Consider the following 23794-nt stretch of genomic DNA (forward strand, 5'->3'; position numbering starts at 1 on the left):
TATAGTATAAATTCAGTCATTATAACTCTGTCAAGGTCAGACAGTCTTTTAAAAAGGCAGTAAAAGCAGGGAATGGCAGGGCACAGCATGACAGACAACCAACAGGGATAAACAATACATTCAGAGAAAAATGGGTTTTTAAATGACTGCGTTCTCCACCAGTGTATGCCAACCGTTCAAACTAGCCAAATCTGACAAATTGAGAAACGGTTCTCGAAACGTCAAGGAAAAAAAAGTGTTGAAATGGTCAAAAAAAGTACTCGTCCCCTACAGAGTCCTGGCTGGCAGTAACCTAGTACAAAGAGAGAAAAATCCAAGGAGCCAAACTGCAACGTCAGACAGGAAGTCAGTTGTTCACATTACACCAGCTCTAAGCGCCACCACCTTCGGGTTGACTGATGGCTAGACCAGAGTCAACCTCACTGCTGGGGTACGCGCTGCCCCAGAACCCAATAACGCTGAGCAAATATTGTGGGTCGTGATTAATTGCGTGGTCGGGTCAGGTTCAATTACATGTGGCTAAAAGGTTCCATTCACCGTAGCCTGCCGAACTTATTTATGTAGAACCTGGAAAATATGAGTTGAGTTGCACCACACAGAAACATAGTGTGGGATAGTCTGGGCTCTGTCTGAGCAGTTCTCTTTCACATATTTAAGCCTCCGACATTTATCCCCCCATGTGGCGGTGACGTGGAGAAGCAGGTTTGTCGACCTAAGAGACTGTCTGGAAGGTGTTTCCTGAGGGTTAGCTAGCATCAACACCTGGTCTCCCAGGTATGCTGCTACCTCCCACTGTGTCTCCTACTTGTTGCCCAGGAAAGAGCACCCCCATCATTTAACACAGCAAAGCTCAACAACCCATTCACCACATGACCTTATAGGCCTTTTCTCATTTAGATTTGCTCAACTCAAGGAGGACAGTCTTCCGCTTGCCTACTAAGGAAGACACTTATCAGTTCCCGGATCACGGAGGAGAGAGGACGGACTTTTGACTAAAAACAACAAAAAACACCATGGTCTTGATAGCCCCCAAAGTCATTAGGGGCTGTAATGTACATTTTTGGGATTTGTCAAAAATGTAGGATCCCTGCTGCATGGTAAATCTCATGTGGCAACAAAACTGGATAAGCAACCAGTGAAGAGTAGATCACCATTAGAAGCACACTGCTTGTAATCTACACATAGCAACAAGTGACCCTAGAATGGAACTCATTAAATTGATGAGAAAAGATTTACCAAGCCAACACATTGGCTATGTTACCATCTCTGTGTGCGTCACAGACAGGAAAGGTGAAGAAGGAAAGCAAATTAAATGACTGAGCTTTGAGCTGTGGGAGGAGTTTGGCTTGGCAGTACCATCTTGGCTATGGTTCCCTAGTCGAAATTGAAAAGGTCACTGTACATGTGAAGGAGCAACTGGAAGGCAGGTTAGCATTTTTCGTAATGAATCTTGTTCTGGAGGAAGCTCTGCAGAGTAGTCACTAATTGGCACAGCCCAAAAGTTATAAAAATCTGATTTTAAACCTAACCACACTGATAAACCTAATGCCAAACCTTGACCTTCAAAGACAAATTCAAATTTTTGTTTATGACAATTTTGACTTTGCAACAGGCACATCTAGCAGAATGTTCTGCCTACAGGACAAGACTCATCCCAATAAACAACTGGAAGAGCGAGGTACACAATACACTCATTGACCTGTAACAGGAACTTTGCCAACGATTAGAGCAAAGTTTGGAAGGGAGACAGAGGGCCAGCCTATTTATTGAGCAGGCCCGAGGTACTCACTTTTTCTCCCCGTGGATCAAGCCGAGATGTCAATCAGAAAACAATGCCAGTCACAATGCATTTTCCCTTTCCCCAGAGACTGGTTTGTAATGAGCCAAACGTTGGACATAGAACTGAACAGTATAATAAAAAAAATTTGAGGACATCTTGCAGCTACTTCACCAACAGCTCCTTCCGCTCATGAAATCAGATGTTCCCTCTTCCCCCTTGCCCTCCCCCTATTTGCACCCCCTCATCTCAAATGGCGAGTGTTTAACTTAACCTCTACGGGATCGGTGTATTTTGTAGTGACGTTGCGCAAGTTAGAAGCTGTGTTTCTGGATGAAATGCGCCAAATAAATTGACATTTTGGATATATATCGACGGAATTAATCGAACAAAAGGACCATTTGTGATGTTTATGGGACATATTGGAGTGCCAACAAAATAATTTCGTCAAAGGCATGAATTATATTTTTATTTCTGCGTTTTGTGTCGTGCCTGCAGTGTTAAAATATGCTACTCTTTGTTTACTGTTGTGCTATCATCAGATAATAGCATCTTATGCTTTCGCCGAAAAGCCTTTTTGAAATCTGACATGTTGGCTGGATTCACAACGAGTGTAGCTTTAATTTGGTATCTTACATGTGTGATTTAATGAAAGTTTGATTTTTATATCATTTTATTTGAATATGGCGCTCTGTATTTTCCCTGGCTATTGGCCAGGTGGGACGATTGCGTCCCACCTACCCCAGAGAGGTTAATCTAACGGCACTGTCCAATTTACAGTTGCTATTACAGTGAAATAATACCATGCTATTGTTTGAGGAGAGTGCACAGTTATATACTTGAACATGTATCGATAAACCAATTAGGGGACATTTGGGCAGACTTGATACAACATTTTGAACAGTAATGCAATGAGTCATTGGATCAGTCTAAAACTTTGCACACACTGCAGCCATCTAGTGGCACAAATCTAAATTGCACCTAAACTGCAATACTACATTGTGGCATTTCAAAGATAAAAATAAAAAGCATGTTTTTTTCTTTGTATTATCTTTTACCAGATCTAATGTGTTAGTCTCCTACATTAATTTCACATTTCCACAAACTTCAAAGTGTTTCCTTTCAAACCTTGCTTCAGCTTCTGAGTTACAGGCATTTTTAACATGCCTTTACTGCATCGTGCTTAGGATTAGTGCCATAGGTTTAATTACGGAATGCTTTCTCTTCCCTAACAGATGCACTTAACGTCTGTAAAGTAACTGTTAGAATACAGATTATCCACTTGCACTTTGCGAAACTTTACCCTAAGGCACTTTCAAGAGAAAATAAATACATCTGTCAAGTTGATCCGTCAAAGCGGCTGAATAAAAAGCTTTCGTAGAGGACATGCTGTCATACTCCATATTGTAACTCATATGGGCCTCCGTCTGCCTATGGAACAACAGAAACATTGATGGAACAGGTACATACTGGTAACTAGTCAAATATTGACACCTATACAAATTAGTTATATTTCAAGCTCTATTCAACAGTGCTCACACTTGCAGTTTAAAAACCCAAGTAATTTGAAAGCTAGTCTTTAGTCTGACTATTTCTACTGGTTGACATTTGGTCCATGACTCAGCTGAAACACCATTATTCATGGAACTGCAGCCTTACCGTTCCTGTTGTTCCGTAGGCAGACGGTGCACTAGCTGTGTTTCATCATTTAACTGGAACATCTAGAGATTCTAGTGTCTAAGGCCATCAAGCCACAGTGAATCACTTCCATTTTTAATCGAACGTCCCAGCTGTGAGGTCTTGAATGACAGGCCGTGCAGAAAGGTCAAGCGTCTTCCCAACGGGAAAGGATAGCACAGAAGATATTAAGAGGTGCTTTCAAGTCCATTTTAACGTCCAACTTTAAAAGAATTACAACTGTTGACAAAAGCTCTACAGAATCAAAATGAAGTTGTGATAAGGAACAATAATTATCCTGAAACAAACTTCTGCACATCGAGACTATTTAATAGTGGCGTGAGCTGCTCAATCTATGGAGAGTAATGATTAGATGCTCCGCAGAGGTGAGTCCTCAGTCCGCTGCTGAACATCTTCCCTCACCCTCCCCCAAACCACTGTGGTTACCATGCTCCACACACAGGCCAGTGTACAACCAAGGAGAGGTCACCTGCTCCCCTTTGGACTAATCGAGTTAGCAAGGGACTTAAGACGCCACACACAGTTGCTAAGCCAGTTGCTAAGCTCGTAGGAAAAAGCCAATGCCGCAAAAAAAGGTGTCACCCAGGATATCCCCTGGTCAAGCAAGTGCCAAACTATGGAAGGCGGCAGGTTATGGCCTTAAAGGAGTTGACTGAAGAGTTCTAGACAGTATTGCACAATGCTCATGTAAAGGGGGGTGGAGTGTAGACCATGCTGTGGCCCTCATCAAATCTGCTCATTCACTTGGCCAAGCAGCGGCCGACCTGAAATAACAAACCATTTGCAAAATTAAAATTGGTTTGCCGATAATTGGTCCCAGGCATGGGCTTAATTACCACAGGCTCGACGCTATCCGCTCCCCATTTACCTCTCCCTCTAGCTTTTTTCTTCTGCACTGTTGACCTATATGACTGGCTGCAGACTGATGTACAAGCCCATGAGCAGCCCTCAGCCCTAGACTGATTACAGAAAAATGCTAATCTAAGCATTTTCATTAGGACCTAACTCAATGCCACAACATGGGTGTCAGTCTGTCCAATCAAAAAGGGGAAGGAAGTAGAATGTCACAACTGTGATCTGAAGAGAACCGCCACTAACAATCTATGGCTATGGGGAGTTCATTTATCCTCATTCTCTATCATTGTATCAAACAAGGCTAATTCCTCAAGCAGACTGCTACACAAATACCTGAAAGTCATCAGCACCAAAACGTTCCTTATAGTTGAAGACTTTAGTGTAGTTTTGACCACTACTGTAGCAGCAGGGACCAACCTGACCTGGCAACTTATGCGCTAATCAAAGACATACAGCCTGTTTCCTGCCAGGGCCCAGCTCTTGTTCATATAGGCAATTTGCTCCCTTTTGCCAATGCCGAGTGGAAGTTTGAATTAGTGGAGAGAGACGGTCCAATGCTCAGACAAAAACAACCATGCAACGACAAAAGGAAAACGAGAAAAGACAGGGAGAACCAGGGATGAAAGCGCTTCCCCAAAGCACATCTTGCCATTTGGGGGTGGGAAGACGACGTCTCAAAACACACAAAAAAGGTGTGATTCTTCACCTACCATATTGGAAGACACCAAAGACAGGGAGGGGGTTGTGTCACTGAAGCTACAGGGTGTCATGGTAGCAGCGCTCAGACATACACAAAACACTCAGTGGGATTTCTCCTAGACTGACACGGGTCCTGAGAGAGAGAGATGGGAGACCTCAGGGGGAGTACATGAACAATACCAACCTCGTAACCAAATCATAAACATCTGTCACTCGGATACAGTGGCCCACTTCCTCAAGCTTCCCTTACGACGTCACACAAGTCACGCTTACTATTCTACCTGATTATAGTACAGGCACTATCAGTGTGGGAAAATAGTCTTTTAGGGGCATGATGGTTGGATCTCATGAGAATAGTATGGCCTACTCCATGACTACAGCATAAAAAATAAATGAAAGTTCCCTCTAGTGCCTTTCGGTTTCCCCATGGTTCCTACACATATACCCCACACCCTCTTGTTCAGAAATAGACAACCACAGATCTCTCGCCTAGATCTTGAGGGTGCAACTTCCCGTCCCATACACCCCTTTACACTACTGATCCAAAACAGCTGAATGTGAGCGTACTGAATGATGATTCAGCGGCCAGGCCGACGCTGATATAAAAGGGGTGAACAGTGAACACGTGTAGGCAATATCCTCATTCACCAACCACAGCTGAGCACAGAGGGAAAAACACTAAACACCAAGCTTAACAGTCCATGGCGGACCTCAAAGTAAACCCCAAACGAGAGCATTCTTTTTATAGTCTTAGAAAACACTACTCATAACAAGACTTCGTTTTTAATTACGAAGATCATTAATTAGAAAGTCATTCAACGCAAGACAAAGCATTTATAGTGAGCAAAAAAAGACACCAGGACGCTCTCAACAGCATTAAGTCGTTATGCGAACAATGGCATGATACAGGCCAAACAGATTGGGTTAGGTCAGTCTGCATGGGACCTTGACTGAACTCAGTATAGTTTTCCCACCCAGTCCCCTCTTAGATTTGTAGTGTCTCCCTGATGCCAGCTATCCCCTGTAATTGACCATTAGGGGCCAAGATGGTAAGGGGATACATTCCTTTAGCCCAAAACCCCACACCAGCTCACCACACCCCCCCCCTCTCCAATCAACGAACGAGGGCACGAGGTTTACTAGAAAACAGGGCGCTCACACGCCGTAATTGGCACCATACCAGGGTGATCGGTTGCCGGGTAGAATTCCATTATGGTTCTAATTAAAAGGCCATTAATGGTGGCTGCGGCGACCAATTTCACTCCCTCGCAATGCGATTTAATTTCCTGTACAGTATAGTTTTCAGCATACCTTGCTGAACTCCCTGGCTTGTAAAAGGCTTAAGAACGCCAAATCCCCCCCCCCCCCCGCCATATTTTACCCAGGGAGCCTTGCTGTCAGCACAGCGGCTAGCCATCGGTCAACAAGGCCATTGGTGGTCCCTCTATCACTCCCGATGTTCAAGCTGCTCCCCCAGCCTTCAAAAGCACTCCCAGACCAGCGCCGCACAAGGTTTTCATTTGATTCTTTGTCCTGTGTAGTGCCACTGTAATAATGGAGGCATGATGGGAGATGACAAATATACAGTACCAGTCAAAAGTTTTAGAAAACCTACTCATTCAAGGTTGTTTTGTTTTTTTTCATAGTATTATTTCATAGTTTTGATGTCTTCACTATTATTCTACAATGTAGAAAATAGTAATAAAGAAAAACCCTGGAATGAGTAGCTGTGTCCAAACTTGCCTGGTACTGTATATTTTTTATTATTAAACCATTTCTTATAAAATCTGTGCTTTTGAAACTAACAATTTCCTCTAATAGAATATAGTCATCCAGTACTTCTACAAATTTCTCTACTGGCTTCTTTTGAAAGAAAAACTGCCATTGCAGTTAAAGATGCATTACATGGAAGGACAACAAAGCTATCAGGAAACGCAGGCAGTTGCCATCACTGCCAACCACCTCGCCCACCCAGGAACAGAGCGCGTGAAACAGAACAAAGCTGGTGTTGCATCACCCGTTTGTCATCACTGCCTCCATGCCGTCGGATTACCCCCAAGCTCCTCTGTACCAGAAAGTATTTCCCACTCTGTTTTAACTCCTTGTGCTGCAGGTGGGGAAGATGAGCACTGCACAAGTCATACATATGGTAGATGGGACGGTTCATTTAGACAAACTGCAAGGGTGTCATGCTCACAATAGACCTAGTCGAACAATGCATAAAATATATGGTCAAATCTTCCCAATAGCCCTTTTGTAGACACCTTTTTAGAAAAAGTCTACCTTGAGATTAAGGGTCCACTCATCATTTACAAATTGCTTTATAGATTAGGCACAATGTTGCTGTGTGAAAGCACTTATGAGAAATTGACAAGTTGCTTCGGTCATATTTTAAAAGTATTTCCAACCATTCTGAATCAAATATTTGAACGACAAAATATTACTTCTACTTAAATTACAGATAAGGACTGCCAAAAGAACAAGAAAAAAAGACTAATCTTTTATAATTCCTTTTTTAAAAGCAGTGACGGGACAGTCTTTGAAAAAGTGACCGATTACAAACAATAAGATTAACCTGTTCCTTGGCCTAAACTAAAATAAATGTATTTCTGCCCCGATTCCTTACTGTGCTCACCACATCCCTCACCCCTCTTACAGATATCCATCTATAGCAAGCATTTAGACACGTGAAATTATTTGGAGTGACGTAAGAGGCATCTTCGTCTGCTTGAGTTCATCTGCCCGTTTGTCTGAAACCGATGTGTTGATCCTGCCGTCTTGGTCAAAGTCTCTGTTGAAAAATTGATTCTCAACGAGCCTAACCTGGTTAAAATATTTTAGACAATCTGACATGGCCTAAATGCAACAAAGTAAAACAATTGGAATCTGATGGAAACCAGGAGGCGCGAAACGAAAAGGAGCCAAAATAGTTTTCATATCGTGAAGCCACATTTAACTTTCATGAACACAGAATCAGTTTAGTACATCAAGACAGTGCCCAAGAATAACTAATAGGCATGACAGAGTATGGCAGGGGTGTGTAAACCTCAAGCGGATGACAATTACTCAGTACTCAAATTCCAGTTCAACAAAGCCAAACACCTTGCCATTTGGCTCATTAATGAGGCCCTCACACAGTGCAGCAAGTCTTGACTAAAATGTTCCAGCTTCAGTTAGATGCTGTAAAGTTTAAAAAAAGATATAACAAAAATAAATACTAAAATGTTTTATGGTGAGCGTGAGTGGGGGATCAGGAGAGAAAGACCTGCCAACAGACAGCCCTTATAGACAATTCATCAATAAAGCACTTCCTCCGCCCTCCTTTCATTGACAAAACTAGGGGAGAGTGAGCATTTACGGCTCAGTTCCTGTTTTTCAGCGGCTGCTCCCCCCCTTCCATCTCTACCCCTTTCCCACTCCTTTCATGCCAGCAGCAGCGGCGGCAGGCAGCCTGCCGTTTCACGGCCCAGGCCCTTTGTGCTCCACCTATACAAGTAGGTATGATTTCTGCCGAGTCGTAAAACAATTACTGGCAAATTCCTACAGCTCTTTGATTTCTGGCCAGAAGCTGGGGGGGGTGGGGGGGGGGGGGGGGGGGGGGCACATCCAGTGGCTGATGGTACCTCTGCTCTCCAGTAAGGGGGGGGGGGGGGGGTGGGGGGGGCACAGGGAAGTAGAGGCAGAGGGGGGCTTTGTCCAGTGCTGGGAACATCAAGGAACACTGGAGCTTTGTGACAGTGGTCTTTAGGAAACAGTAGAATGAACTGAAGGACCCAAGGTGCGCACACACGCGGCATAACTAGTGGCTAGCAACTGCTAATCTCTAAACGCCCTGTACCATTGACCGACCCCCCTGTCTCTCCCTGATAAGAATAACGCCTCAACTACGAAACTTTCTTAAATTGTAAAAATGTATACACCCTCTTTAAAAAGTAAAAAAAAGGGGTTGAATGTCAAAAAAAGGCATCAAAAGGCCAATATCCGGCTGGCAGGAGGGAAGAATGGATGTAATGCTGGCATGACTGTCTTGGGGTGACACTGAGGTAAAGCAGCAGTCAGAGGGCAGCAGGAGGAGAAGTGGGGGAAACCAAACCAAAATGAGCTTCTGGCAGAGGAGTGTTTCCGACAGACCTCCCAAATCATGAGGGGGAAATCAGGGGAGAGGAATGAGTCACACTCTGCACATCTCCAATGGGCAATAATCAGTTTGAAGGCAGGGATGACATGTCAAGCCCCAGGGCTGGAGACACAATTATCTCAGCAGAGGTGTGTGCGGATCTGGTGTCCGCAAGCAGGAGTCTATTCTGGGCTCTACATTCAAACTCGTTGCTGGAAATCGACTTCGCGCTTAACATTTATCATACCCACCAATTAATAATTAACGATAACAATGAGGAGGATACAAATACAATAAATAAATAATAGCGTTCAAGTGAAGCTTGTACAACTGCTAGTAAACACTGGCAGGGTCACGCACACATGCACCTTCACTCCCAATATCCAGACAAACGTCTCAACATTTACTTTTGACTGCAAACGGAACCATGCACATCTAGGCTAGCACAACACCAAACCCGCACTCCCCTAACTGCATCAGAACGTACTACATTGCAGACAAAGACAATATTGCCATCAATATCAGAGCAAGACGAGATCACATTAGCGAAACCACAGCAAAGGGAGGAGAGGAATGGCACACTACATCTAAGACATGTTTAAGCCTGAGGAGATCTCGTGTATGGGTACTCCAGTGACTTGACTTGTGGTATGTGCACAGCCAAAAAAATAATGATTAGGAAAGGCAGAGCGAGGATGGGGAAAGTAAAACAAAAAAAGGCTTCATGCTACAACTCCAGGAGCCCAGGCAAGACCCAGGGGCCAACATACTGAGCCAATCATTAAGCTAAACCACCACTATGGAGGGAATAGCGGCAGGCAGGCGCGTGCACACACACACCTTATTTAAACTGGTTATCGGAGAGCTTCTTACAGAAAAATAGGCCTTCACTGTGTCTCGACAAAGATCCAGTAACGCTTCTCAACTCCCCCATTCCACCCCCGTAATGACGAAATGCCCTCCCATTAAAGGGACACGCTTTTCATGAAATATTACCCACACATCCTAAGAGGTACCATCTCAAAACCAGATTAAAACACGCCAAATGGGGTGCTTAACGCCACAAAGCAGCATGTGCCATCGAAGCTGATTGCAAAAAATAGCCCATTCTCGGTTCCAGTCCAGAGCTAACTTCTTCAGGGTTGGTGCGCTCCGCCGAGACGACAGCGATGCCATTCGGCAGTGGCCGTCGCCACGGCAACACCTGAACGCCAGGGCCTAACTGCTGCCTATAATGAGGCGGCACTGTGACTTTACAGACTGTTGCATCATTAATTTTAATGTGTCGAGGAGAAGCAGCTTCCCCTCCTGGACTGAAACTGGAAATCAGTGCAGCTGTGGGGGAACGCAAGAGCAGAGTTACCGCTAAGTCTCCAGTTCACTTCCTATGCCCCACAACATTTTCTCTATCGCTTTTGAAAAGAGATATACGGTGGCCAGGTAAGTTAAAGCAACATGGAGTAAGGGTAGTTGAAACCCCCCAAACAATTAGAAAATGAGAAGCACTGTTACACAAATAAATAGGAATAGAGGATTAGATTTAAGATTTTAAACAACGCTCTGAGCCCGTTTTGCCCAATACCTTGTTAACGTCTCTGCCAGTGTGAACTATCAGTTTACCGGTCGTCAGCATCTTTTTACAGGGAAATATATTTTGCATGTGACACAAATGTGATCTGCTCAGCTCCGTAAAATCAATAGCTTCAAACTTCCCATAGAGCCAATGGTCATGATTTATTACGATCATGCCTTAAATGTTCGCTGAGGTTTTGAATTACGATTATGACTGTGGAGTCAAGGGAACAGGCCAGCTATTCCCACTGGCTTCAAGGCAGGTGTGAGAGCATCCTTACAGCACAGAGCATACACTGCATATGATGAGCAAGTGCTCATTTCATAACCTGAAATGACAGGCAAAAAAAGAAAAATGTGTATTGAATAGGGAGTCATAACAGGCTACGTTACTAACACGTCTGTAAAATAGGGAAATCTCGCTCAGAGAACAATACGATGACGGAATCAAGTCAGCCCCCCTAAAAAATGTTTTTTAAATAAGAGGGGTGTATTGGTTATGCTTTGACAGGTGAAGCCCAAAGTAAAAATGGCCGACTAAACCATGTTCCAGTCCATTTATTTTGGGATGGGGGTCGGTCTCACCCCCCCCCCCCCCTTTCCCTCCAGTCCTCCTCACAGGACTAAATATCAGGTTTCCAAGGCTACACAGCATGGCAGCCAATCATAGACATTTTCTTCAGGTCTTTAAATGTCTTGCTGGCCATAAAACTACAAAATCGGAAGCTTTAAAATCAAGACAGAGCAGAATAGTGAAGAATGGGGACGGCAACTGACCACTACTCTCGTGACAAATGTTATCGTCATTTTATGGACTTCATAATTCATATATAGCCTGCTTTATTCTAGATTTGTAAACATTTAGGATGGATAAAAAATGTAAACCATCCACAAGATATTTTTCTAAGCAAAGTGAGTATAACTTCCCTGTCAAGTGAGGAGAGGGCACCGGTGTGATCCACAACAGCTGCAGGACGGCTTTATTAAAACAGAGGGAAGTGAGAAAGAGTGTAAGTGGGACTTTCAGAGCTACACATCCTTGGAAGGTGTGTGTGTGCACACATCCCTCTCTGCAGGGGGCTAGCTGTGCCCTTACAAGACCAGTATTAAAACTGTCAAACATGCTTGTCTATGCTAGGTTTGCCCTCAACTTCTTTGGCGTCGCCCATCAGAGACCCAACGCTGATCAAAGGTACCAGAGAGGGGTAGGGGTAACCTCCCGTGATACAAAATAATAAGCCTGATTGTTTACCTGACAACGGCATCATACATTTCAGCCAAGCTGAAGACTGGTTGTGGAGGGCTTTTGTACCCAACAGAAGAGCACAGAGAGCGCGTTGATGTCACACTGCTCCTGAAGAGTAAAATGTAGCCTACCTTTTTACTGTTTATTTTAGGTGTACCATCAGAACACCAGTCATTTACCCGTTAGAGGAGCCAACACAGAGTTTTAGAATAAAAACGTGTGAGGCAGTAGATTGCAAACCGGGATACAGCTTGAACTTGCTAAGGAAGGTTTCAGGCTAAGAGGAGAGTGCCCAATTGGTCAAATTGAGTGATAAGCTGCAAATACATCATCCTTGCAAACAGGATCCAAGGCTGAAAGCATTTAAAAGCCATTGCCTAGCCTGAAAACCATGACCTTGCCTAAAAAGAGAACCCAATGTCACTGTTGGCAACACCAAGTTTTGATGTCAGCGCACTCTCTCACGAGGGTAACCTATTAACGAACCACCATACCCAAAAAGGTGGCAACACTGCCCACCCCAAAACAATTTCAAATACCTATATATAATATTTAAAATTTCACCCAATTTATTGTGCATACGTTTTATACAAAACACTTCGAGCTCAGGAAGTACTTAGGCTGGCAATTTGTTACCATGTGAAAACACTGAAGTACCATACTACCGATGTTCCCTCTAAGCTACGCGTGTGCGTGGCCCTTGCGCAGAAGAAATATGAGCCTGTGCGAGATTGTCGAAAGTTGAGTGAAGTTCAGTTCCCCCATTCAGGTAACACTATCGCCGTGTAGCTCTACTGTGGGAATTGTGATCGAATCAACACAATATTAGCCACTTTCAATGTAATATACCGAAACAAAATAAACTATGCAAGATTTAGTATGCAAAACTGTGCAAGATATTTTCTTACAGGCAGAGTGTATTGGAGTAGGATTCTATTGCATTGACAGGCATGACTCAGGCCAGTACTCTACACAGACTGGTGGCCCATAACCAATCAGAGCTGCAGTAGGCCTATATGCAAATAGACCATTGCCATATATGGATCTGTGCCATTCACTTTGAACTGGACTGTGTTTAGGCTACAGCGGCCGAGTAGATGCACTTGCTTTGAGATCAAAGCGAGAGCTGCATGTAGCAACGTTTGCACATTTGTTCATATTCTTTGCTAGTCTGTGAGTTATCAGCCCAGTTATAGCTAATTTCTAGTCAACAATGGGGACGGGGGGAGATTGCATCTTACAAGAGCACAAGATGTGTGCACTTCTAGCCATCTTTGAAAAGCGAGTCAGGTAGGCCTTTTATGCCTTAAAGGGGCAGTGTTGTATTCTAAGACGGTCTTGAATAAGCTAAGTAACCAATAGACAGAGCGTAGCATAATTTGTCTGATTGTCTCTAATAATGTTATACTAATAATGAATTTTATTTTGTAAAGTGGTTTCTTGCAAACATTGTCAGCCGCCTCGTCTGAAGGACCAGTGGATAAACAGGTTAATGTCAAACCCTGCATGTTTGTTTTTTTAAGTCTCATGGAACGTAGGCGTTGAACACCTCACATTGGCTGATACTGTAGGCTGAATGATAGAACAGCTATTACCATGTTAAAATATTATGGGGATGTATTTCCGCCATCATATTTGATGTTAAAACTAAGCCAAATCAAGTAGACCCTCAGTGTTCACAGTAAACACACACCGGAATTAGAGGGAACATTGCATACTACCATCACCTCCTAGGGACTGGGGTAAGATCTCATGGCATGTGTCATATCAGGGGATTTAAACAAAAAGGATTTAAAAGGAAGTATCTTCCTGCTGGGTTTTTGGAACATCTAGCCAAGCACATCATTTATCAATAAAGGGCAGGGGGGGTACTAGAGCGAACCCTAATTTTACTCACCGCTTGTCAAAGGGCTTCTTCAGAACATACACTACATGGCCAGAAGTATGAGGTCACCTGCTCAAACATCTCATTCCAAAATCATGGGCATTAATATGGAGTTTGTCCCCCCTTTGCTGCAATAACAGTCTCCACTCTCCTGGGAAGGCTTTCCACTAGATGTTGGAATATTGCTGCAGGGACTAGCTTCCATTCAGCCACAAGCGCATTAGTGAGGTCGGGCACTGATGTTGGGCAATTTGACTGCGACCCATGCCTATGTTCCAATTCATCCCAAAATGGGGTAGGTTTGAGGTCAGGGCTCTGAGCAGGACAGTCAAGTTCTTCCACACCGTTCGACAAACCATTTCTGTTTCGACCTCACTTTGTGCACGGGGGCATTGTCATACTGAAACAGAAAAGGGCCTTCCCCAAACTGTTGTCACAAAGTTGGAAGCACAGAATCGTCTAGAATGTCATCGTATGCTGTAGCATTAAGATTTCCCTTCACTGGAGCTAAGGGGCCTAGCCCGAACCATGAAAAAACAGCCCCTGACCATTATTTCTCCTCCACCAAACTTGACAGTTGGCACTATGCATTGGGGCAGGTAGCGTTCTTCTGGCATCCGCCAAACCCAGATTTGTCTGTCGGACTACCAGATGGTGATGCATGATTCCGCACTCCAGAGTCCACTCCAGCCAACACATGGTTATCTTAGGCTTGTGTGTGGCTGCTCGTTCATGGAAACCCAATTAATGAAGCTCCCGACGAACAGTTCTGACGTTGCTTCCAGAGGCAGTTTGAAACTTGGTAGCAAGTGTTGCAACCGAGGACAGACGACTCTTACAAGCTATGTGCTTCAGCACTCGGCGATCCCATTCTGCGAGCTTGTGTGGCTTACCACTTCACGACTGAGCTGTTGCTCCTAGACTTTTCCACTTCAAAATAACAGCACTTACAGTTGCTCTAGCAGGGCAGAAATTTGACCAACTGACTTGTTGGAAAAGTGGTATCCTATAACGGTGCCACGTTGAAAGTCACTGAGCTCTTCAGTATGGGCCATTCTATTTATTGCATGGCTGTATGCTCGATTTAATACACCTATCAGCAACGGATGTGGCTGAAATAGCCAAATCCATTAAATTTGATGGTGTCCACATACTTTTAGCGTACATCTCAAGCAGCTCCGTGTCCAAATCAGGAACGCTAGTTTGATTTATGTTTAATGCTATGGGGAAATAAACAGTGGGGGAGGATTTCACCACACTGTCAGACAGACAGGCACACACACCTCAGCTGTTCTCATGAGCACATCTTTAGGTCTGTCATTTATGCAATGAATCAGGAATACTGGGTGATAAATGTACTTTTGCTAACCACATCAAACTCTGAGTCAGGTGTTCCCACGAATGAAGAGATCCGTTTCAAATGCCCCAAGAATTCCCTGCACGCATTGAAAACATGCGAGCAGCACTTTGGAACGTCAAGTACAAGCGATACTTTGTATAATAGCACTTGCCTTGACCACCTCTCCTCCATTTGCCTAACACAGTATAGATTTATGCTTGTTGAAATGGCTTCTTGTTTACGCGCATGTAAACACACAGATTTTCCAGTTTATTGAAAGAAGACTGATTTGCTCAATGACTTAGCAGTAAACTGATGGACAAGGTAGATTCATAACCAAATACATCATACTATGCAGTGCACTACACATCCACTTCTATTTCACCCACTTGAATACTCGCCACCATGTTCAAATGAAGCTCTCTAGCTCAGATATTGCTCAATTTAAGAAATCAAACAGTACATAACATTGGTGTAATGAATAAAGAAATAACTTTACGTTTAACAGCAACTGTCTATTTTTTTATTTTATTCAAAACTGAAGTAGAAGGCAACTTACAAATCATTGTTTATGCATTTTTTCTTGCAAGACCAAGAGGCTAGTTACTTTCTTATCAAAGCCATACTTGAGTTGTGATGATTTACAACATCCAATCCACTGAGTCAGGTTATAACATTTGCACCCGTAATCCAGCATTCAGAGACAGTATTCTCTCAGTAAAAGAGAAAGCTTTTCTCTTGAACTGATCTCAACCTCAATCCCTGGCTCTAGTCTAGCAGGCTGTTTTGTCTCTTTGCAACACAAAGAGCAGACTCAAAAGCAGCCTTTGGTGGATTGCAAGGGTGGGGGGGGGGTTACAATCAACCATGTACGACAGACTGTAGCCTACCTGCACCAGTGAACAGGGACCAAGCATATGCAACACCAATGAAAACATCCTTATGGTGGCTGACTGGTTCTATGGCTGTCTTGTGTTCAAGTCTACCAGCATTTTAATGAATATCGTAATAGGCTGTTGTCATTCATTCAGTCAAAACTGTGAGAATACTAGTGACATTTTTGAATTTTAGGAATAGGAGTCACAATAAGAGCACTGTAGGCTTCTACTATAGGTATTGGTAACATGAAAGCACACAATTACCTGCTGTCAATGGAAATATTTGAACACTTACAGGTGATGTTGGTAAATGCACAATGACCATGTTGTGAATTGTGCTAACACCCTGGACAAAGTAATAAGCATGTGAGGTGTATCAGAAAGCTGTCTAGTCCAACTGCCCATGCAACAAGTTTCCACTGTGTGTGAAACCAGAAAACACTGGCAGGTCATATTTAACATACAAATGGCCACAGTCAAGTCAGTAATACCCAACAAACCAGAATATTTATATTATAAAAAGAGGTGTAAGCGCCAAAGTATAAGAACTTCAACAAAGAATTTACATAGTAAAAGAGCCTACTGAGGTGCAACAGAACCCTATAAGCACATTTATTCTATAAGACCCATTCTGTACTTTGCCTAATGCATATTTTTCTTGATGCAATGACTGTTCTTCATAAACATACTGTTGAGAGGAGGCCGGGTATTAGTGTTAAAGGAGAGTAAATACTTTTTTTGTTGTTGGTTGAACTACAGCATGATCTTACAACTGTTCCCAATAAACGACGAATGTTCCTCGGCAATCTGAGTCGCGTGTAATTACAATATGACAGGGTCTCTCCAAGGCACCGACTTTGGCACGTTTCCCAGCACTTGTCATGCCGAAGAACACTCAAACACACCAGCAGGAAAGGGGGGGTAAAAATCCCAAACCAACAAATACTATAATTGATCCCTTCCAGCCGTGCCAGACACTTAAACAACCACTATGCTCTCCACTGTTTGAACAAACCTTCTTCTGTTTACCATCGCCAAATACACTGGGTAGCGGTCACATTTTTCCTTTCTAGTTTAGGTTAACTTGGGGGAAACCGTCCGCCTTATGGGAAATTTATATTTTCTAAGGAAAGAAAAGCACATTTTTGGTAAGATTTAGATATGTGCATACTGGCCATCCTTAGGCAAATACATTTAGAAGGGGTGGGGTTATTCAATAAATAAATACAATTGTGTAATTTACAGATGATTTGGATTGCCCTGGGGGCATTTTGGCCAAATCGACCATTAAGTAATTGTACTACTTTATTAAAAACGGGTTAAATAAAATCTCTACAACTGGATTATTTATCTTTAGGCTCCCCTAATGGTATATTGTGTGTGTGAGATACAGACACTGAACAAAAATGTTAAAAGCAACATGTCAGGTGTTGGTCCCATGAGCTAAAATTTAAAAAAAGATGTCCGAAATTTTCAATATGAAAAAAAGCTTTTCACTCAAATTTTGTGCACACATTTCTGAACAACCCTGTTAGTTAGCATTTTGCCTTTGCCAAGAGCCACCTGACATGTGTGGCATATCAAGATGATTCAACAGCATGATCACTACACAAGTGTACGTTGTGCTAGGACAAATGGCCACTAAAATGTGCAGTTTCGTCACAACATAATGCCACATGTCTCAAGTTGAGGGAGCGTGCTATTGGCATGCTGACTGCAGGAATGTCCACCAGAGCAGTTGCCAGTGAATTGAATGTTCATTGCTCTACCATAAGCCACCAACATCATTTTAGAGAATTTGGCAGTACGTCCAACCTGCCTCACAACCGCAGACCACATGTAACCATGCCAGCCCAGGACCTCCACATCCGGCTTCCTCGCACAGCCATTGAAGAGGAGTGGGACAACATTCCACATTCAACAGCCTGATCAACTCTATGTGAAGTAGATGTGTTGCGCTGCATGAGACCGACGGTGGTCATGCCAGATACTGACTGGTTTTCTGATCCACACCCTTTTTTTTAAGGCGTCTGTGACCAACAGATGCATATGTGAAATCCATAGATTATGGCCTAATTTATTTAAATTGACTGATTTCCTTATATGAACTCTAACTCCGTAAAATATTTGAAATTGTTGCCTTTATATTTTTGTTCAATAAATAGGTACCAGTCAAAAGTTGACAGACCTACTCATTCAAGGGTTTCTTTATTTTTACTATTTCTACATTTTCTGTAGAATAGTGAAGACATCAAAACTATAAAATAACACATATGGAATCATGTAGTAAGTTCTGAAGTGTTAAACAATTCAAAATATATATTTTAGATTCTTCAAAGTAGCCACCCTTTGCCTTAATGACAGCTTTACACACCCTTGGCAGTCTCTCAACCAGCTTCATGAGGAATGCTTTTCCCAATAGTCTTGAAGGAGTTTCCACATATGCTGAGCACTCCATCACTCTCCTTGGTCAAATAGCCCTTACAGTCTGGAAGTGTGATGAGTCATTGTCCTGTTGAAAAACAAATTATAGTCCCACTAAGCACAAACCAGATGGGATGGCGTGTCGCTGCAGAATGCAGTGGTAGCCATAAAGGTTAAGAGTGCCTTGAATTCTAAATAAATCACAGACAGTGTCATCAGCAAAGCACCCCCTTACACCATCACACCTCCTCCATGCTTCACGGTGGGAACCACACATGCGGAGATCATCCGTTCACCTACTCTGCATCTCACAAAGACACAGCGACTGGAAATATGAATCTCAAATTTGGACTCATCAGACAGATTTCCACCGGTCTAATGTCCATTGCTAGTGTTTCTTGGCCCAAGCAAGTCTCTTCTTATTGGTGTCCTTTGGTAGTGGTTTCTTTGCAGCAATTCAACCATGAAGGCCTGATTCACAGTCTCCTCTGAACAGTCGATGTTGAGATGTGTCTGTTACTTGAACTGTGAAGCATTTATTTGGGCTGCAATCTGAGGTGCAGTTAACTAATGAATTTATCCTCTGCAGCAGAGGTAACTCTGGGTCTTCCTTTCCTGTGGCGGTCCTCACGAGAGCCAGTTTAATCATAGCGCTTGATGGTTTTTGCAACTGCACTTAAAGAAACTTTCAAAGTTCTTGACATTTTCTGGATTGACTGACCTTCACGTCTGAAAGTAATGGACTGTCGTTTCTCTTTGCATAGTTGAGTTGTTCTTGCCATAATATGGACTCGGACTTTTACTAATGAACAAGGCACACCTGTTAATTGAAACGCATTTCAAGTGACTACCTCATGAAGCTGGTTGAGAGAATGCCAAAAGTGTGCAAAGCGGTCATCAAGTCAAAGGGGGGCTAGTTTTAAGAATGTTTAATATAAAACATATTTGGATTTGTTTAACACTTTTTTGGTTACTACATGATTCCATATGTGTTATTTCATAGTTGTGAGGTCTTCACTCTTATTCTGCAATGTAGAAAATAGTAAAAATAAAAGAAAAACCCTAGAGTGAGTAGGTGTGTCCAAACTTTTGCCTGGTACTGTATATTTTTGTAAATGACCCAATATTTGACCAATGTACCTCAAAATCGTTTTGTTGGAGTGATTTAAAAAAGTTGAGACGAAAGATTCCATTTTTAGGGACACTTTTCCAGGGAAAGTGTTGGGGGTAAAGAAATTGGCGACAAAGTCGTTTCTGAGAATTCCCACAAGGGGGGCGTTTAAACCCAAGTTACCCTCCATGGATCAGCTATTAAAAACAAAGCCACCTAGACACGTTATGGTTTGCAGAATACTCACATTATTTTGGGTTGCCCAATCATTCATAGCCTGCAGCAGGTGGGGCGGAATTTGCCTCTTCTAATAAAAAAATCATATTGCTTTCATCTAACCTCAGGTTGTTTTAAACTCTAAAATGAATCAATATGTTGGTATTCAATTCTCCAACTGCGCATCCAATAAATTACGTATGCGCTATAGGTGGGCATGTTCAAATGAATTAAGCAAGTTTCGGGAGTAGAAATTCCAATATTTTCAAATGACAAACTCTGCAAAGTGAAGGCTATAACAAAACAGCGTGGGGGTTTTTTCTACCAAGAAAGTTCGTGCACACAAATCAACCCATATAGTCTTTGTCCGGAGTTGTAAGGTTTGCTTTGCAATCAAGCAGTCTATTCTTCTATGACAGTAAAACTATCCAAAACAATCTAATAAAAATTAGGGTAAATTATAATCCTACCTCTTTTTGGTCTTGGGAAGCTTTCGTGCAGGTGAAAAACTACTTTTTCCACAAAGTGCTGAATGTTGCTGTGCTCTGGTCCTCGGACAAACACCATCCAGTCGTGCGTAAAGCCTTCCACCGTGGGTTTCTTTCTGACCTGGGCACGATGTCCAAGTTCTAGTTTCACCTGAACAGCACCCTGTAACATCCAATATCATATCACATATTGTTGCCAATCGAAGGCTGGACTGGCACCATGGCAAAACGATGGTCTCAATAGGCACACACGCAATGCGTGGAATAAATCAATTAAAACACTCACGTTGCAGAATAACACATTTCGATTTGATATAGGCCTACTCAAAATCCCATACACACTATCCGGCATAGTATTTCAGCAAAGAAAGCATCGGGTCTAGAAAGCATAGCCTGCCCTATATTGATGTTCATTAAGTAGCTTTGGCTACCGTAGTCTATACGCTACAAACTGCAAGTCATTTTGAACAACGCCGAAAAACTATTAAAAGTCTAATTTACCAGGGTAGACCTTTTTCATTATTTTACTATCCAAGCATCACTTTCGCACTAATGTTTCTATACACGAGATATGCGGCATTCTATATGCGCTTCCCAGCTCAACTAGTTCTAACCAAGAGCTATCTGTGTTTCTACTGTACTTCGATAGAAATATGGCTGGAAATCTTCTGCTCAGACGCGCCGGGCAATTCCGCCTTCTTCTAGCAAAGAAAACAATACCGTGCAACACACCCTTGCTAAGCATGGTCGCAAGCAGTGTACTCACCGATGTGGCCATTCTCGAGGCCGCGTTCTACCGCTATTTCATGGAGAATTTGTTTTAAATGAGAAGATAGAGAAGTGCATATGGCTGATGGCGGACATGGTCTCTCCTAATTGAACTCAACCCCGAGTTTCAAAGGCTGAGGAGCAAAATAAGACGCATGCGCTGTTTTGTGCACTGACAAGAGCCGCAGACGAGCAGCGGGAAAGCGAACCAATGAGACAGCGCACACGCGCAGACAACCAATGCATGGGCTATAGTAAATCCACCTCACAATTTACCCACACAGGCAAGTGGCTTTTAAACCATTGATGTGTACACATAGTGACCCAGCATGAACAGTCAAAACATAAATTTGCTCTCTTACAACAGCGTTGACTGGAGCACTTGATACTGTAACATAACATTATCCAATATATCAAACACAGCCTACACTCTGCTATTAGATATTTTTTTAATCCTCTATTAGCCTACAATTGTATGTCAATATACTCAAACAATATACTCAAAAATATACTTTCCGCAAATGGTCATTGAATCCACATAATCATTCATACACCATCCATATCAAAACAAACAATATATTATGAGGCCCAAAATAGATAACTATTCATATGTTTTTTTTAGTCCAACATCTCATGTTCCTTGAACATAGCCAGCCCATAATGACACCCAAGTATGCTTGATCTGGTAATGTGGTCCAGAGGCTCCACATGGCGGGTGTGACGCACTTGCGGAGCCTCGGTTGGCTTGCGGAGGCCAAATCAAGCGCCGTACCACATCGCTGCGCCTCCCAACTTTTGTAACAATGTGGAGGGCTCGGTATAGCGGCATATAACTGGTGGGGGCGGTATGTCCTGTATGAACACGAACACACTTTATTGACAACTTCCTTCACAACAGCTATGGCCTCGGTTTCCCAAAAGCACGTTCATCATTACATCTTTCATAGGAGCAGTCGTTAAATCTCCCAACTGTTTCCCAAAACCATCGTTACTGAAGTTTCTCTTGAAAACGCTCGTTATTAACGACTGCCTCAGACCACTCATAGAACAGCTAAGTACGTCGTTAGAAGCTTTTTTGGCCTTCCTCATTACTTTATACACAGCCGATCTCTGCTAAACACAAAATCAAGATTTTTACCTGTCTTTTTTGGACCGCCCGTAACGAAAGGAACAGGTGACTACAAATACAAATTTGCCAATTGGAATATATTGGAAAGGGAGAACACTGATCCAAGATCCAGTGCTTCCTTTTCTTTCGATTCACATGCCTCGAATACACCCTTTTTTTAAACAAACATTCTCTCTGTGTGGTGTTTTTGGAAACTTATGTTACATCTTCAGCCATTGTAAGAAATATGTATGTTAAAACACACATAAACCTAAATGCCAATTTATGCTTGCTCTGTCAATGCGATCCGGGAGCTAAAAAACTAAGGGTATGACGCAATTGCTGTGCCCCGAAGGCTCCGCAAATGCATCACACCCTCCGAAAATGCATCACACCCTCAATACGAAGCCTCCAACTACAACATCATCCAACCACATAATTGGATCAAGCATAAATTGGCTTTAACAATGCAGAGGCTCTGTATAGCTCCGCATTGATGTGATTGGTTGAATGTAGGAGCGGGTGAGAGGTCATGTATAAACAAAAACTAAATTCCTTGACAACTTCCTTCACAACAGCGCTGCTCCACGAAGCATGAATGGACTGACTTCTGCAGAGGCCGCATAGCAGTAAATGCTGTACAGCCAATGCATATATGGAATGACCATAAATCAGCTTTAAACATCTTGAATTTGAACTATAGGCTAACTCCGAATACCAATTCTGATCATGTCTACATACATCCAGTATGACGTGAATGAGCTCAATACAGTTTCTGATTGAGATATCAATGCAAGGGCTCAGTTTCCAATTTCCATCAGTGGGCTAAGTCTTTGTTCTTAAGTTGTGTCAGTTTCACAAGAAAGAGAACCTAACAATATGGACTTAACAAGTGTTGGATTTGACAACTAACCAATTGTTCATCATTCCCCATTGAAAAATGTAATTGTTTTTACAATCACCTTTGTTGCACCTTGATGTTGCTTCTACGTTAATCTCAGTTAGCCCAGAACTAAAGTCTCACGTAATTGGTCAGCTGCTCGATTAATGTTGAGTTTGTTAACCAAGTGGGAATTTACCACATAAGACTGGTAAAAATCCACTTGAATGGCCCTCCAACTGGTATTTACGGCTTCACAACTGGCAAATTCCCAACACCAACTTGGTAACGAAAGCAGCATAAGTTTTGTGTCCATGGGTGTTAAGCCCAGGCACTACAAATGACAATTAGCAAACTAGCTAAATCTGGTGCAATGGCATGTTGTACATGGTCCCTGACAAATAGAGCCCCACAGTGGAGGTGTCATAATACCCATAAAATCTAGCGGTCAAACAAGGAATTGGTTCCAATTGTTTTTCCACCTTTCATTTTTCCCATAGGGGATTTTAGATATACTTTAAAATAAGGCCTTTTTTTGTGTAGGCCTGCCCTGGCGTGACATTTCGCTAACCGTGTAAATCTTTTTGGACAAGGTGACTTTCATCAATACGTTCACCTGTATTTACCCCCCCCCCCCCCAAAAAAATGAAATGCTAATTAGCTGCTAATGTGGCTGTCATAAAGAACTACAAATGCCATGATGATTTGGATGAGACTGACAAATCGAGGCAAA

At 42.7% G+C, this 23794-nt stretch overlaps 1 protein-coding gene across 1 annotated transcript in view; it reads right to left on the minus strand.

The window, feature by feature from the left end:
* The window catches only part of mllt3 (MLLT3 super elongation complex subunit), a 40502-nt gene extending 19337 nt beyond the window's left edge, over window positions 1–21165 (minus strand). The window contains exons 1-2 of the mRNA XM_038975824.1: window positions 21072–21165; window positions 20288–20468 (exon numbers count right to left, since the gene is read on the minus strand). Coding sequence (XP_038831752.1) covers window positions 20288–20468; window positions 21072–21083 — 193 coding nt within the window. The 5' untranslated portion in view covers window positions 21084–21165. The remainder of the gene's footprint in view (window positions 1–20287; window positions 20469–21071) is intronic.
* Window positions 21166–23794: the final 2629 nt, after the last annotated feature.

This window comes from Salvelinus namaycush, chromosome 36 (genome assembly GCF_016432855.1).
Source record: "Salvelinus namaycush isolate Seneca chromosome 36, SaNama_1.0, whole genome shotgun sequence".
In the NCBI taxonomy this organism is placed as follows: Eukaryota; Metazoa; Chordata; class Actinopteri; order Salmoniformes; family Salmonidae; genus Salvelinus; species Salvelinus namaycush.